General features: G+C 48.9%; 1 protein-coding gene across 3 annotated transcripts in view; it reads left to right on the top strand.

The window, feature by feature from the left end:
- Nucleotides 1-17,326, top strand: part of SNX29 (sorting nexin 29) — a 596,746-nt gene that overhangs the window by 85,605 nt on the left and 493,815 nt on the right. For 2 of the 3 annotated variants that reach the window (XM_039477976.2, XM_074382213.1), the window contains exons 9-10: nt 8,913-9,031; nt 17,109-17,184. In XM_039477976.2, coding sequence (XP_039333910.1) covers nt 8,913-9,031; nt 17,109-17,184 — 195 coding nt within the window. The remainder of the gene's footprint in view (nt 1-8,912; nt 9,032-17,108; nt 17,185-17,326) is intronic. The other variant, XM_074382212.1, reaches the window with a different exon arrangement.

Genomic DNA, 17,326 nt, shown 5'->3' with positions numbered 1-17,326 from the left:
ACCCGCCTCGGCCTCCCAAAGTGCTGGGATTACAGGCCTGAGCCACCGCGCCCGGCCCCCCTCATGCTTTTGCGCGTGTGTGTGTGTGTGTGTGTGTGTGTGAGACATGGAGTCTCACTGTCCCCCAGGCTGGAGTGCAGTGGAGTGATCTCAGCTCACTGCATCTTCCACCTCTTGGGATCAAGCGATGCTCCTGCCTCACCATCCCAAGCAGCTGGGATTACAGGTGCCCACCATATCCGACTACTTTTTGTATTTTTAGTAGAGATGGGGTTTCACCATATTGACCATGCTGGTCTCTAACTCCTGACCTCAAGTGATCTGCCTGCCTCTGCCTCCCAAAGTGCTAGGATTACAGGCATGAGCCACGGTGCCCAGCCTCCCTTTGCGCTTTTAATGAGGGGGGATTAACTGTTTCCTGTTTCTATGGTATTGGGTGAAATAGGACTGCACATTTTATGTTTGCTCAGGGCATCATTCATTCTTCAGGTGTTGATTTAGGAGTGTTACTTGGAAGGAGTGTTATTTGCTATTCCTCTGAGAACTAAAAGAGGGAAAGGGAATACAATTTGAGGGTACTTAATATAAAGTTAAGATCACAATGTGTGCCTTGAAATTTTTGCTTATATATACATCTGTCATTTTCGTTGACTGTATTTTCCTAGCATCTCTGACTTGCCACTAGCACAGGAAGCTCAGGAAGAAGGCGGGTTAGGAGAATAGTTGTAGTAGGGTGACTTCTGTGTTTATCTGCAGTGGTGTGAATAGCACCAACTTTCCTTCACATGCTACTTTAACAGTGGAGTTGGCTGGGCACAGTGGCTAACACCTGTTATCCCAGCCCTTTGGGAGGCTGAGGTGGGTGGATCACCTGAGGTCAGGAGTTCGAGACCAGCCTGACCAACATGATGAAACCCCTTCTCTACTAAAAAAATACAAAATTAGCCCCGCATGATGGTACATACCTGTAACTCCAGGTACTTGGAATGCTGAGGCAGGAGAATCACTTGAACATTGGAGGCAGAGCTGAGATGATCCCATTGTACTCCAGCCTGGGCAGCGAGAGTGAAATTCCTTCTCAAAAAAACCCCCCAAAAGCCCAAATAAGCCAGTTACCTGTTAGGCTTTGTAGTGCACAGTGCCATCCTAATCATGACTACTGCAAAATCCAGTCCATTAAAGTGTAAAATGAGGCTGGGTACAGTGGTTCAAGCCTGTATTGTCTTTGCTTTGGGAGGCTGAGGTGGGAGGATTGCTTAAGGTTAGGAGTTTGAGACCAGCCTGGGCAACACTGCAAGACTCCATCTCTAAAAAAAATAAGCGTAATGTGAATATACAGAAATGTAACTTTCTGTGTGCCCTGAATCTTATGGTATTGTTTAGGCCACAGTATGCCTCTAGCCCTAAGATTTTCATTTTCATGTTGTTTTAAAATTAGGGTTTTTTTTTTCTGATGAGACTGTGCCTATTTTTGTTTTTTAATTTTTACCCTAGTCCCCTTCTGCATGGATGCTTGTACTAATAGTGTTACTTTGTTGATTATCTGAGATATGCCAGGTGCTGCAGGTGATTTATACGCTGTATTGTAAGACTTCTAGCGACCATGTGAGATTAGTGGGTGTCATTCCCATTTTACAGATAGAACAACAGGATTCTATAGAGAGTCAAGATTTGTCAAAGCTGTTGGCAGAGTTGAAATTTGGATTCGATATGCTGTAATCCAAAGCTTATTCTGTCATTTTTTTTTAAGGCAGTGTCTTACTCTGTTGCCCAGGCTGGAGTGCCATGGCATGATCTTGGCTCACTGCAACCTGCCTCTGGGGTTCAAGGGATTCTCGTGCCTCAGCCTCCCGAGTAGCTGGGCTGTAGGTGTGCACCACCACACCTGGCAAGGTGTATTTTGGTAGAGATGGGGTTTCACCATGTTGGCTAGGCTGGTCTTGGACACCTGGCCTCAGGTGATCCGCTTGCCTTGGCCTCCCAAAGTGCTGGGATTACAGTTGTCAGCCATCATGCCTTAGCTATTCTGTTAAGGGCTTTTCATGTTTCTACGTAATTATGAATATTGATTTGTTGATGTGATGGCTAATTTTGTGTGTCAACTTAACTGGGCTGTGGGGTATCTAGATTGAACGTTACTTCTGGTTGCATCAGTAAGGATGTTTCTGGGGATGTTAGTGTTGGACTCGGTGGCCTCAGTAAAGGAGACAGCCCTCCCCAGTGTGGGTGGATACCATCCAATCCACTGAGGGCCTGAACAGAGCAAAAGGTGAAGGAAGGGAGGGATTCTTTCCTTTTTGCCTGCTAGCTTCAGCTGGGACATGGGTTTTCTGCTGTGGGCCTGGGACTTCCACCATCTGCTCCCCTGGTTCTCAGGCTTCAGACTTGGACTTCAGCACACCACCAACTTTTCTGGCTCTTCAGCTTGTGGACTGTGGATCATGAGACTTCTTGGCCTCTGCAGTTGCATGGACCAGTTCCTCCATATAAACCTGTCTGTCTGTCTCTGTCTGTCTGTCTGTCTGTCTGTCTATCTATCTATCTATCTATCTATCTATCTATCTATCTATCTATCTATCTATCTATCTGCCTGCCTGCCTGCCTGCCTGCCTGCCTGCCTGTCTGTCTGTCTGCCTGTCTGTCTGTCTGTTGGTTTCTAGCCATGCACACATTCTTTGGTTTCATTTCTCCCCAGAACCCTGTTCTGTCAGATCAGTTGCTGTTCAGTCAGATCAACCTGTTATGACTGGTGAAATGTTTTCCCTTTTGTTGGGTATTTAGGTTGATGGTTTTTATTTTTGCTTTTATTTATCAGCTGTTCTCAAATGAATATTTTCACACACAAGATTTTTTTTCCTATGATGGAGCTATTTATTAGGGCAGCTTTTCAGTGGCCTTGTTCTTGCTCATAGGGTATAAATGTTTTTGTACCTGGCATCCAAGTCTTGTGATCTGCTGTGTTATTCAGGGCTCTCCAGAGAAACAGAATCAGCGGGGCGGGGCTGGGGGGGGGGGCGTTCTGTGTGTGGATGTGTGTCTCTCCTTCTCTGTCTTGCTCTGTTTTTGCCTCAGTTTCTACCTCTGACTCCATCTCTCTCTGTCTCTGTTTCTGTCTGTGTCTCTCTCTGCTTTCTTTATTTTTTTGAGATGAAGTCTTGCTCTGTCACCCAGGCTGGAGTGCAATGGCAGGATCTCAGCTCACTGCAACCTCTGCCTCCCGGGTTCAGGCGATTCTCGTGCCTTAGCCTCTCACGTAGCTGGGATTACAGACACCCACCATCCCCGGCTAACTTTTGTGTTTTTAATAGAGATGGAGTTCCCCGCTTTGGCCAGGCTGATCTCAAACCTGACCTTAAGTGAGCCACCCGCCTCAGCCTCCCAGAGTGCTGGGATTATAGGCATGAGCCACTGTGCCTGGTCTTCTCTCTTGATATATTTTAAGGAATTGGCACACGTGATTGTGGGATTGGGGAGTCCAAAATCCGCAGGATAGTTGTGTGGACTGGAGAGCCAGGGAAGAGTTGCAGTTCAAGTCCAGAGGCAATCTGCGGGGGAATTTCTTCTTCCTCTGGAAGATCCATCTTTTTCCTATCGGGGCCTCACAGTGCTTGCAGGAAGCCCACCCACATTATGCAGTGTAATCTGCTTCACCCCAAATCTACTGATTTAAATGTTAATCTCATCTAAAAATTACCCTTACGGAAACATCTAGAATAATATTTGGCCAAATATCTGGGTATTGTGGCCCAGCCAAATTGACACATACAATTAACCCTCACAGGTGCTTTTTTTCGGAATGGAGTCTTGCTCTAGGGCCCAGGCTGGAGTAGTGCAGTCTCAGCTCATTGCAGCCTCTGCCTCCCAGGTTCAAGCCATTCTCCTGCCTCAGCCTCCAGTTGGGGTGAAATGATAGGAATGTGCCAACATACTCGGCTAATTTTTTATATTTTTAGTAGAGATAGGGTTTCACCATGTTGGCTAGGCTGGTCTTGAACTCCTGAGCTCAAGTGATCCACCTGCGTGAGCCTCCCAGAGCATTGGGATTAAAGGTGTGAGCCTCCACACCTGGCCATGTGCCATTACTTCGTAATCTGGGCCTTTGAGGAGATGCTGCTTGTTGATGCTAGAGTGTAGCCCCATGGGTGAGGCTGGTGTGTGAGCCAAGGCAGCCCCCAGCATTGTGATGTGTAAATGCCCAACACAGTGCAGGGTGACTTTCACGTGGCCTGGGCCCTCTGAGGCCAGAGAGCCTCCTGCGGACTCTGGCCAGCTCTTCTGGCAGAAAGAGGGATCTTGATTGACCCTTCCACAGAGCAGCCTGGGGAAGGCACAGTGGAGTAATGGGATGGCCTGCTGAGTAATGCTCTGATTTTGATTCTAAGCTTGTGTTCACAGGGAAGGTCAAGGGGGTTGGGGTACAGCAGATGTGTGAGGGGAATATGCCGAGACCAGGAGAGGCTCACTGTGGATTTCCAAAACCTCTGGCAGAGTCTGCTGCCCTGTTGTCCTTAAGATCCTCTGTTGGTCAAAGTTGGGCTTACTCCTCAGCATAATCTGAGGAGTAATTTTTTATAGAATTTTTTATAGAAATGGGGTCTCAAGGCATTGCCCAGGTTGGTCTTGACTTCCTGGCCTCAAGTGATCCTTGGCCTCCCCGAATACTGGGATTGCAGGCACAGGCATGGGCCACTGGGCCAGGCCAGGCCAGGGCTTTATTGGTCATTAAACTCATTTCTAAGGGAGTCTTGTTTCTCCTGCCTCAGTATTTATCACAAGTATTGGCTTTGCTTTTTGTATTTATCTTTAAAAGGGATAGAATTTTTATTGCGGTCAGGGTTTGTTCTTTTGTTCTTTCTTTTTTCTTCTTTTTGAGGCAGGTCTTGCTCTGTCATCCAGGCTGGACTGCAGTGGCATGATCACAGTTCACTGCAGCTTAGAACTCCTAGAGTCAAGTGATCTTCCTGCCTCAGCCTCCTGAGTTGCTAGGACTATAGGTATATGCTGCCACACCTGGCTAATTTTTAATAGAAATGGGGTCTCAAGGCATGGTTCTTGACATCCTGGTCTCAAGTGATCCTCCCGTGTTGGCCTCCCAAAGTACTGGGATTGCAGGCATGGGCCACTGGGCCAGGCCGGGACAGGGCTTTTCCTATCGCTTTATATGTGCTCTGTGATACCAGTAGGCAAGTAGGGAGAAACATGATTCAGAAAGGACTACAAACATATATGGCGTCTCGCTATTCCGCATCTCAGTAGCAGTTAAGGAAATGCAAAGTGAAACAAGACCTCATATTTTGCCCATCGTATTTGTGGAGATCTTGGGTTCATGCCCTGGTGGAAGGGAAAGATCTTGCTCTCAGTGGCTTCTCAGTTCCAGGCACATCCCATAGCATTCTCTTAGTGTCTGTGGGATGAATGAGGCTGCAGGGTGGTGCCCAGGGGCTGCGCTCTTAGACAGCTAGAAGCAGTTGAGCTGGAGTAGTTGGCCATGGGGGAAAGCAGTTTGACAAACTGGCATGAGCTAAAGGATGTTTATCCCGCTTGATTTAGCAATCCGAGTGCAAGAAGCTGCCTGGAGGACATACCCTTGACTCGGGGAAACGTTGCCCCATCTGCATACCTAAGTCCTTCTTCAGAGAAGTGGAACACTGGAGGTGACCTAAATGTGCAGCCACAGGGAGACAGTTAACAGCGGAAGATTTTGTAGTTTAAGCCTTGACGTCTTAATGTTTACGATCTCAAAACATCTCAAATTATGTTTCAGAGCATCCAGTGTTATGAAGATGACCTAATGAGTTAATATACATAGATATTTTTTGAGACAGAGTCTTGGTCTGTCACCCAGACTGGAGTCCAGTGGTACAATCTCGGCTCACTGCAATCTTTGCCTCCTGGGTTCAAGTGATTCTCCTGCCTCACCCTCCCAAGTAGCTGGGATTACAGGTACTCACTACCACGCCCAGCTAATTTTTGTATTTTTAGTAGAGACGGGTTTCACCATGTTGGCCAGGCTGGTCTTGAACTCCTGACCTCAGGTGATCTACCCCCCTAGGCCTCCCGAAATGCTGGGATTACAGGTGTAAGCTACAGAGCCTGGCCTGTTATTATTATTATTATTATTATTATTATTATTTTTATTTTCTTTTTTTGGAGACAGGGTCTTGCTCTGCAGCCCAGGCTGGAGGCAGTGGCGTGACCTTGGCTCACTGCAGCCTTGACCTTCCAGGCTCAAGAGATCCTCCCATCTCAGCCCTTCCAGTCGCTAGGTCTGCAGTGCGCAACACCATACCTGGTTAATTTTTAAATTTTTTTGTAGAGACAGGGCTCTTGTTATGTGCCCAGGCAGGTTTCGAACTCCTGGGCTCAAGTGATCCTTCTCCCTCGGCCTCCCAGACTACTGGGATTACAAGTGTGAGCCACTGTGTCTGGCCAGGAATCTTTAATGTAATTCATTTTGAGGCGGTGGTCCTTGAGGCTCACTTCTCGGGTTCGGAACCTCATCCTCTTGGGGCCTGGCTTGACCTTGCACTTGCATATGTTGTGGGAAAGGGTCAAGAATTATCTTAGAAACCAGCAGAATATTGCACCTGCCCCAAGCCAGTGGAGTGGCTGAGAAGGGAATGGCTGCTTTTGCCACCTTCTCCTGAAAGGGTGCCCCTGACCACCTCTGGGTGCCTGCCCCATGGTCCCCAGTGGCTGGGTCAGAGCCTCAGGAGGGCGCCTCTTGGCACATTCCCAAGGCACGGCCAAATTCACCCAGGACTCTGCCCAGGTTGGGCTTGGTGTTAGGACCAGGCAGGAGCAGCTCTTCTTTTGCCCGCACCCTGCTGTCTGAAAGCCTTCTTGTGTTACAGCCATGGTTGAATGATACGTCTTGCAAAATTTTGCCAGGATTATTTCCTTGAGTGTTTCTCTCTCTGTGCCAGATGGCTGGCCAAAAGCTGGAGAGGGCTGAAAGGAGACTTCTACCTGATAAGGGTCTCAAATAGGAGCTGGCAATCCATGCCTGCAGGCCAAATCCGCCCCCAAGCCGTGAATGACTTAGATTTTAAAAGAGTTGTGAAGAGACACCGACAAAGAAGAGTATGTCGCAAAGCCTCAAATATGTACCTCTCTGGTCTGTTACAGACAATATTTGTTCATTTTGGAGTAGCTCTAAAATAAAGACAAACTATGTAAGTAATGTCACTTGTGGACGGGAAAAGAGAGACCCAGTGCACTAGGGTTTGGAAGACCTGGGCTCCAGTCCCACAGCCTTGGTTCTGCTGCTTGGCCTTGGACAAGCCACACACTCTTTCTTCTTTTGCCCCTGCTCCCTCTGTCTGCCTATCCCTCTCCCTCCCCTGCCCTATTGCTGCCCTTTCCTAGGTGGGTATGATTATGGTCTGCTTTGGTCTTCTTTATCTGCTGAGATACAAAATGACATTGTAGACCCTAGAGTGCCATTGGCTCTCTGCCTCCACGGGTGCTGCATCTGTGGGTTCCACATCTATGGTTTTAACCAACTGCGGATCAAAAATATTACAAAAGAATAAAAAAATAAAAATAATACCAATAAAAATACAGTGTAACAGCTATTTACGTAGAATTTGAATTATATTAGGTATCATAAGCAATCTAGAGACGATTTAGAGTACATATGTGAGAGGATGTGTTTATGCAGATACTACACCATTTTACATCAGGGACTTGAGGCCAGGCGAGGTGGCTTATGCCTGTAATCCTAGCACTTGGGGAGGCTGAGGCGGGAGGATTGTTTGAGGCTATGATTTTGAGAACAGCCTGGAAAACATAGCGAGACTCTGTCTTCACAGAAAACAAAACAAAACAAAAAATTAGCTGGGTATGGTGGCTCATGCCTGGAGTCCAAATTCCTTGGGAGGCTGAGGCAGGAGGCTCACTAAAGCCCAGGATCTCCAGGTTGCAGTGAACTATGATCGTGTCTCTGCATTCTAGCATGGGCAATAGAGCAAGACCTCGACTCTGAAAAGAAACCAAACCGGGGACTTTAAGCCTCCTCAGATTTGCAAGGGGTTTACGGAACAGCGGATACCGAAGTAATGCAGATACCGGGGTATGACTGTACTACAAACTGCCTCCTGGTATTTATTAACGTTTCTCTATTGCTCAGAGGCAAGTGCTGCAGTGGGTATTTACTCCCAAAAAAACCCAGCCACACTGCCTGGCATTACAAAGGTGGTACACGTTAGAGTTTTGTACTCTGTGGGTAAGGTGACAATATAACAGAGTATATGAGCCTGGTTAATAATTGAGCCAACTCCCTTTCTTGGAAGGGACCCAGACATGACTGGTCTGATTCTGTTTCTTTACCCATGAGGGGCTGAGAAGCAGCGAGGCAGAGCAACGCTAGCCTCAGGTCAAGTGGCTGCTGTCATTTTGGAACCTGGAGCAGATGGCACATGATGCATGTGCTGTCCCCTCCCTCAAGCCTCTGTCCTTCCTCTTAAATGGGGGATTGGGCTTCCTCCAGCTCCCTCCTTAAGCCCTGCATCTTCCAGGCAGCCTTCCACGACCTTCCTGGAATGACCTTCCTCCACGATCTGAGCTACCATTTACTGCTTCTTGGAGGATTATTTGATTTGTGTCTGTGCCCCCCACCAAACTGCAAGCTCCCTAAGGGCAGGATTAACACTGTTCACTGGTTCTTTTGCCTCCCAGTGCCTGGCATATAGTAGATGCTCAGTAAACACTGATGGAGAGAACAAATGCAAGAGGTCTGGATCTGGACCACACGCTCCGCCTCCCAGGCCCACACCTCCTTCTGTTTTCAGTCGTGCCGTGGCCTGGTTAGTTCTCAGGAAGGCACCATGGATGCCAGCAGATGATTGTTGGTGAGTCATGAGGCCTCCAGGCTCTTTGGCCTGTGCTGCAACTGTGTTCTTTCACCTTAGGCCACTGGATGGGAACACCTGCCTCTCCCAGATGCACAGCTGGGCTCCGCTGAAGGTGCTGCACAATGACTCCGACATCCTCTTCCCTGTCAGTGGCGTGGGCTCCTACAGCCCAGCAGGTGAGTGTCTCCCGACTACTCCTTTCCTCCAATCAGAGCTTTGGCTTCCATAACCAGCAGGAATATCTGAGTTACCTGGACAGGTAGGAATGGGAGCCAGAGACAGGGGGCCTCAGGGCCAGGTGGGGCTCATTGAGATTCAGAAAGGAGAGAGGGCTTAGCTTCTCTACCTGAACCTGGGTATCCTGAGTTGCTCTGGGTGGAGCGAGTGTTGGGCTGAACCAGCTGGCAAGTTACCAGGGCCCCCAGGCCTGTTTTTCTCCCTCTCCAGTGGCTTGTTGAACTTGGTGGCGTAAAAGCTGACCACAAAGAGGAACCACGATTTTGCCTCTTTGGAGATGCAAGAAGGTAACTGAACCCCCGTCCGTAAAGACCCTGGCACCCTGTGCAGAAAAGCGCTTGAGGATTAGGAAGTAGCTTGGTTAGAAGCTGTTTCTTGGCCAGGCGCGGTGGCTCACGCCTGTGATCCCAGCGCTTTGTGAAGCCGAGGTGAGTGGATCACCTGAAGTCAGGAGTTTGAGACCAGCCTGGCCAACATGGTGAATCCCCATCTCTACTAAAAATACAAAAACTATCTGGCGGTAATGGCAGGTGCCTGTAATCCCAGCTACTTAGGAGGCTGAGGCAGGAGAATCGCTTGAACCCTGGAGGTGGAGGTTGCAGTGAGTCGAGATCATGCCACTGTACTCCACACTGGGCCACAGAGCGAGACTCTGTTGCAAGAAAAAAATTTTTTTTCTCTGGTATGGGTAAACGTTTTTCTACCATTCCACATGGTTGACCGTGTGCCCATGTGGTTTGTATTGTTTTCTTTAGCTAGTGCAGGCTATAGGGAGGATGTGGTTGAGCCCAGCTTGCCCCTGGGGTGCAGTGTAATGCAGCTGGCACAGCATCTGGCTCAGAGAAGTGCTCAGTTGCTGTCCCTGCCCCCAGAGCAATGCTGGGTCAGAGAGGACTTGGCTCGACCCACTTAGGTGCTTCCTTGTTTTTCTAGGAAGCAAATGTCCCTTCTCTATGCCCAGATGTAGGAAATTATGACTGGAGCCCACCAGTCATTCAGGAAGCTGTTGAAATTCTGAACTGGTGTGTAGACTCTTCCTGTCACTTGGCAGGAGCAGAAACCTACTCAAAGTAGCTCAAGCACACAGGAGGGGCGGGGACAGTCACTGGCAGCAGGACAGGGGCCAGTCAGATGCAGTCCCAGCTCTAGAAAGTTGTATAAGCCTGAGTGCATTACTGCACTGAGCATCAGCATTCCCGGCTGTAAATTGAGGCTGAGCGCTTCCTCTCTGTCAGTTGCTGTGTCCTCATCTGGAAAATGGGGATGGTAGCGATGAGAGCCAGCATTTGCAAAGCCCGTGGAGCGCTGCACTGTGGCGTGGCTGACCCTGATGAACTCATCTGCTCTTGACCATAGCCCTGTGAGAGTGGGGGGTGTGATTATGTCAGCTCCCTCTGAGATCCACAGTGAAGGTGCCCTGAGTTAATATGGGGAAAGTGCCAGGCACATGCCAAGGCCCCTGGTGAGAGCTCCAAGGCCCGGGAGCTAGGGCGTTGGCATGGAAGGGGCTTTCTCGACGTGGCGGGGTGCTGCCATCTTTCTCATGTGGGCTCCCCCTACTTCCTGATGGAGTTCTGCCCATCTCCTCTTATCTTAGTCCATCTTATTTTTTAAAAATTTTTTATTTTTTGAGACTAAATTTTAATCTTGTTGCCCAGGCTGGAGTGCAATGGCGTGATCTTGGCTCACTACAACTTTCACCTCCTGGGTTCAATCGATTTTCCTGCTTCAGCCTGCCAAGTAGCTGGGATCATAGGCATGTGCCAGAGACAGGGTTTCTCCATGTTGGTCAAACTGGTCTTGAAATCCCGACCTCAGGTGATCCGCCCGCCTCGGCCTCCCAAGGTGCTGGAATTACAGGCGCGAGCCACTGTGCCTGGTGGAGGCGCCTCCTTCTCCTCCTCCTCCTCCTCCTTCTTCCTTTCTTCTTCTTCTCCTTCTCCTTCTTTTCCTTTTCTTCTTCTCCTTCTCCTTCTTTCCTCTTCTTCTTCTTCTTTCTTCTTTCTTTTTCTTCTTCTTCTCCTTCTCCTTCTTCTCTTTCTTCTCCTTCTTCTTCTCCTTCTCCTCCTTCTCCTCCTTATTCTCCTCTTTCTTCTTCTCCTTCTTCTTCTTTCTTCTTCCTCCTCCCCTCCCCCTCCCCCCTTCTTCTCCTCCCCTCCTCTCCCCCTCCTCCTCCTCTTTTTTTTTTTTTTTTTGAGATAGAGTCTCACTCTGTTGCCCACGCTGGAGTGCAGTGGCATGATCTTGGCTCACTGCACTCTCTGCCTTCTGAGTTTAAGTGATTCTCTTGCCTCAGCTTTTGGAGTAGCTGGGATTACAGACGTGCCACCAGGCCTGGCTAAATTTTTTTGTATTTTTAGTAGAGTTGTGGGTTTCACCATGTTGGCCAGGCTGGTCTCCAACTCCTGACCTCTGCTGATCTGCCCTCCTTGGCCTCCCAAAGTGCTGGGATTACAGGCATGAGCCACTGCACCTGACCTTTTCTAGCTCATCTTTGCTCCCTGTTCATTCTCACACCCTCCTTGGCACATACCATTGCCTCAGTCACATGACCTCCCGTACCAACTGGACTTTCTCACTTGGTTTCAGTTGAGGTCTCCTAAAAGTGACAGTCTGGTAGGCCTAGCTCATGTCTGCAGGCCAGGCCACAGAAGTCCTACATCTCTAGACCATTGTTGCTCCAAATAGCCAAAGATTAGGGGGATGGTGACCTTGCTGTTGCCTGTTTAGCAGCAGTGTAGATGCAGGCAAGTGATTTGAGGAGGGGCCGGGGCTGGGAGAGAGCAGGTGGTCCCAGGGTGTGTCTAGGACCCCTGGGGAGTGTTGAATGTGTGCCTTCATCTCATGGATCAATTTCCTGTTTGACACCGAGGGCGCCTTGGAGTGGGCTCCTGAGTTATTGCAGGGCGTGAGGTGCTTGCAGTGGGTGGTCTGATTGTTTCAGCAGCTCCTTTGCATCTTAGCTGAGCCCCCTGAACCATCAGACATCTGGGCCACCTTTTTCATGCATGTTGGGCTTTGGTCTTAGAGAGGCCAGAGCTCTTCCTCCCACTCTGGGCTTTCCCTAACAAGCGTCTCTAGGGAAGGTAGCTCTCCATCAGCCTCCTGAGTCCTTGCATATTTCCTGTGGTCCCACATCCGGCTGTCAGCTTGTGGATTCCGCTCCATCTTCTCACTGTTGATGGGACCCAAGCTCCAGCTGATGTTACTTGCACTGTCTAGAGATGATGTGTGCAAGCGTCAGCCAGTATTTCCATTCACTGCAGTAATGAAGCCGTCAGGGGGCTTGCGAGCTGGGACAGCCTGGGAGCTGCGTGCAGGGGCGAGACATGGCATAGGAAGGAACATTATTCCAGGGCCGTGTTAGGATGTTGGACTGAGATTCAAGGGAGTGGGTAGCCTGATTGGAACACCAGGTTGCATCAAGCCCCTTCTGTCCTGATGCCCCATTTCCATGGGAGGTGTGAGGCCGGTGGTACCAAGACTGCCTGCCTGCCCAGGTGGCCACTGCCAGCATTTCTCCTGAGACTCCATTCCTTTTGCTCTGTTTCTGCCTCTTGTCCCTTCTGAGGGACGTCTTCCTCCCTTAGCAACATTCTGACATTCCCTCTCATTCTGGAGCCACTTCGTCTTTTAAGGGAGACTTCCCACATGGAGGGCTCCTTGCCTTAGGAGACTTTTGTCATCTTTGAACATGCTGGTGCCTTTGCAGTCACTGCCGGGAGGATAGTTAGAGAAGGCGAAGGGAGGACGATGGACAAGGAATGGAGGCACTGGCTAGAAGGAGAGGATGCTTTCTCCAGCTGAGTCTTGGGAGGGAGAAAGGAGCAAAGAAATGAGAGCCCTGAAAGGAATTCTCCTGAATCTTGGAAGAGACAGCTCTGTGGTTTAGGGAGGCACTTTGGAGTTGCTTTTCTTGGGTGACAGAGCCATTCACAGAAGGGTACAGCAGCCCAGGTTGCAAGAGGACACCCCAGATGAGCAGATGAGGATTGGGGACCATGCATGGTTCCTCTGGGAGTACGTGGTGTCTACACCTGAGCAAAGCAAACTGACCAACATCGCTTTACAGCTGCAGTGGAGGGAGGGCTACCCATGTTTCTTTCGAGTGGGATTAGTAAACAGGGGTGAAAAATCACCTGTCACTACAAGGTGATGCGACTGCTCGTCTCTTCATTGAGGGTCCTGTATTTAGTGTTGGGTTTTAGGAAATGCATAATTTCCAAGGTCTTTCCTAGGTTCCTTTGAAACCTCAGGTCCTCAAACCCTTTTTTCCCCATTGAGCCTAAAGTTCTGTTTCTCCTTGTCCTCACGTTGGATGTTGGGAGTTGCTTGTTGAGGTTGAGGAGGGACTGCCTTGACCTGATGTGATTGGTTTTAGCACTTAGCTCTTGATGGGCAGTTTTACTGTTTTGATCATCAGTGGTGTGGTGGCTGGCCGGACACTGCCACAACTGTGCTTTCCAGTCAGCTTATACTGGTCACATGCTGCTTGGGGTTCCTGGATAATTCAATTATCCTGCTGGATGTGGGCCTGTATGCTACTCTGCCATTGGATGGACCAGGGTTCAAACTTTTGTACTCATTAGTTCTGTGATCTTGAACAAGTTGCTTAAATCTTCGAGGTTCATTTCCTCATCTGTAAAATTAGATAATGGTATCTGTCTTTGGGGCCTTGAGGATGAGACTGTCTATGATGTGTGCACCCAGAGCGTCAGGCCTACAACAAGTGGGAGCCATTCGTGGGTGTGCATTGTGAAGGGGCCTGTGGTCAATCACCTGGGTCCGTGTGGGTGTCGTGTCTGGAATACTGGGTGGATCCCTCCCTTTGCCCTATCTGTGGATTTCCACTATGCGTGTTGGAGTACCTCTCTTTGCCTAAGGGAATGGTCTGACTCTGGATGAGTTAGGTTAGCAAGGATGAGACAGAACTCAGGACACCTGCTGTAGAAGGCCCCTTAGATGGTTCAAAGCCTTTGAACTATGGGGCAGTGGACATGACTTGTGAGCAAAGAGAGGGAGGTAGTTTCATGGCACCGAGCGGTCTTGGATCCCCTAGCTCTGTGATGGCTTGGAGGGTGGGTGCCATGCCCTTGTGAGCTTGTAGCCTAGGGACTTAAGATGGGATCTGTTGGTAGGCACAGCAGGGTATCCCGGTAGAGCTTTCTAGAAGGCAGTTAGAGATGTGGAACTGGGATTCAAGACAGGTCCTGGCCAGAGGTGAGGGCTTGAGTGTTGTCATCTTCACAGAGTGAGAGCTGTAGCCAAAACCTTGCCAGATTGGCTGAGGGTGACAGAGGGCCATGGGGCCATGATTTAGGGCCACCTTCACTCAGGAATCAGAGAAAAGATGGTGGGGAAGAGGGCGGAAGATTAGTGTTAGGAAGGCTGAGAGATGGGAGCACCAAGTAGGAGGGGTTGGTGGGGTGGGGGACTGAGGGAGGGGTTCCTTGGGCAATTCCAGTTGACCAGGTGGGAGGATGAGTGCCTGGGATAGCCAGGATCCATTATGGGGTGAGCTGATGCCACCTTTACTGAGAGTTCTCATTGAGTTTTACGTGCATTAAGATTTAACATTTGGAAGTCTGAGGCGGGAGGATAGCTTGAGACCAGGAGCTTGAGACTGGCCTGGGCAACATAGTGAGACCCTTTATCTAAAATAAAAATAAAAATGAAAATTAAAAAATTTGCCAGGCATGAGGGTTCATGCTTGTAGTCTTAGCTACTCAAGAGGCTGAAGTGGGAGGATCTCTTGAGCCCAGGAGTTAGAGGCTGCAGTGAGCTATAATTGTGTCACTGTACTCCAGCCTGGGTGACAGCAAAACCCTGCCTCTGAGAAAAGGGGGAGGTGAAGTAGACTTGAACTTTTTGCAAATTTGGAGTCAGCACAATAACTTGATGCAGACAGCAAGGTAGAAAAAAAGGTTTAAATTTTGTTTTCTTTTTCTTGGTAAGTTTCCTTGAAGTTCAGCCCTTAAAGAGCTGGGGATTTTTGGGGGGCCATGAGTAAGCCAGGCAAAGACACAAAGAATGGCGTGGAGGATGGATGTGGAAGGAATTGAGACATGCTGTCTCCATTGCCATCTTCCTTGTCCCTGACACAGCGCTGGTTCCATAGGGGGCATTCACTATTAAGAAATTTCTTTTTTTTTTCTTTTTTCTTTTTGAGACAGAGTTTTTGGAGTGCAGTGTTGCAGTCTCGGCTCACTGCAACCTCCACCTCCTGGGTTCAAGCCGTTCTCCTACCTCAGCCTCCCAAGTAGCTGGGATTACAGGCATGCACTACCTCACCCAGCTAATTCTTGTATTTTTAGTAGAGACAGGGTTTCGCCATGTTAGCGAGGCTGGTCTTGAATTCCTGACCTTAAGTGATCCACCTTCCTCATCTCCAGAAGTGCTGGGATTACAGGCATGAGCCACTGCGCAGCCCAAGAAGTTTCTTGAATAAGCAAGCCTTCTCCTGGGCGATACTGGCCTTAATGTCACCATGCAGCCCGAGGCTCATGGATTTGCACGTTTTCCTGAAAGGAAACTGGAACAGCAGCAAATACATTTATGAAAATTGTTCATGTCCCTAGCCTGTTAGTTCCAGAGACTACGTATGGCCCCACTTCTTGTGAATGCCTTTCCTAAATGCACTTAATGCAGGGAAAAGTGGCTTTTTTAGAAAGCCGCAGACATTGTCAGAAATTAGACTATGCTGCCCCCCAGTGTCTGAATTGAGGCACTACATGCAGGAGCGGTTTTGTCCAATAGCAAGCTGATTTATTTTACCGATTCTGACGTTGGTTCTGAATATGGACTTCATGCGTAATTCTAGGTGGCTCAAGGCCAAAATGTCACAGTCCAGGAATAGTTGGTCACATCTGTAATCCCAGCACTTTGGAAGGGCAAGGCGAAGGATTTCTTTAGCCTAGGAGTTTCAGACTAGCCTGGGCAGCATGGTGGGACCCATCTCTACAAAAAAATTAAAAATAAACTAGCTGGTTGTGTTGGCATGCACCTGTAGTCCCCGGTACTTGAGAGGCTGAGGTGGGAGGACCCCTTGAGTCTGAGAGTTTGAAGCTGCGGTGAACCTTGATCATACCACTGTACTGCAGCCTGGATGACAGAGCAAGACCTTGTCTCAAAAAAAAAAAAAAAAAAAAAAAAAAAAGTCACCGGTTAAGGGGTAATATAGGGCTTTCTTTTCTTTTCTTTTTCTTTTTTGAGATGGAGTCTTGCACTGTCACCTGGGCTAGAATGAAGTGGCATGATCTTGGCTCACTGCAATTTCTGCCTCCCAGGTTCAAGCGATTCTCCTGCCTCAGCCTCCTGCACAGCTGGGATTACAAGTGCCCACCACCATGCCTGGCTGATTTTTGTATTTTTAGTACAGAAGGGGTTTCACTATATTGGCCAGGCTGGTCTCAAACACCTGACCTCATGGTCCGCCCTCCTCAGCCTCCCAAAGTGCTGGGATTACAGTGAGCCACTATGCCCAGCCTTTTTTATTTTTTATTTTTGACAGAGTTTTACCTTCATTGTCCAGGCTGGAGTCTGGAGTACAATGGCATGATCTTGACTCACTGCATCCTCTGCATCCAGGGTTCAACCGATTCTCCTGCCTCGGCCTCCTGAGTAGCTGCGATTATAGATGTGCACCAACATGTCCAGCTAATTTTTGTATTTTTAGTACAAATCGGGTTTCAACATGTTGGCCAAGCTGGTCTTGAACTCCTGACCTCAGGTGATCCACCTGCCTTGACCACCTAAAGTGCTGGGATTGCAGGAGTGAGCCACCACACCCAGCCAAGTATAGGGCTTTCTATTTCTGCAGTGACTGATGTCAAGACTGAGATGATCTCTGAACAACAGGAAACAGCTGACTAAAATCCAGCATGCAGGCGAGATGGAGAAGGCTGTCCTAGTCAACCGATGTAGCAGATGAGCCAATGTCTGCATTGTGTCTTTGTCTTATGGAGAACAGGGAATGAGAAAAGTGACCTTCTTTCTTTGATTGCTCTCTCTGCACAGATGCCCCCCTCGGTAGCCTGGAGAATGGGACAGGACTAGAGGACCATGTTCTCCCGGATTCTGGACTTCGGTACAGGTTAATCTGAAGAAACCCAGTTGCCTTTGGCATTGAAATGTCTTGTTTACAGCTGTGCATTTTACTCTTTTTTAAAGATAGGAGTGCATCTGCTAGGATTAAAGGGCAAGCACTTACTTCACATTTATGTTCAGATTGAGTC

The sequence above is a fragment of the Saimiri boliviensis genome, chromosome 12 (genome assembly GCF_048565385.1).
Source record: "Saimiri boliviensis isolate mSaiBol1 chromosome 12, mSaiBol1.pri, whole genome shotgun sequence".
NCBI lineage: Eukaryota > Metazoa > Chordata > Mammalia > Primates > Cebidae > Saimiri > Saimiri boliviensis.
This window is presented reverse-complemented; position numbering and strand designations above follow the sequence as displayed.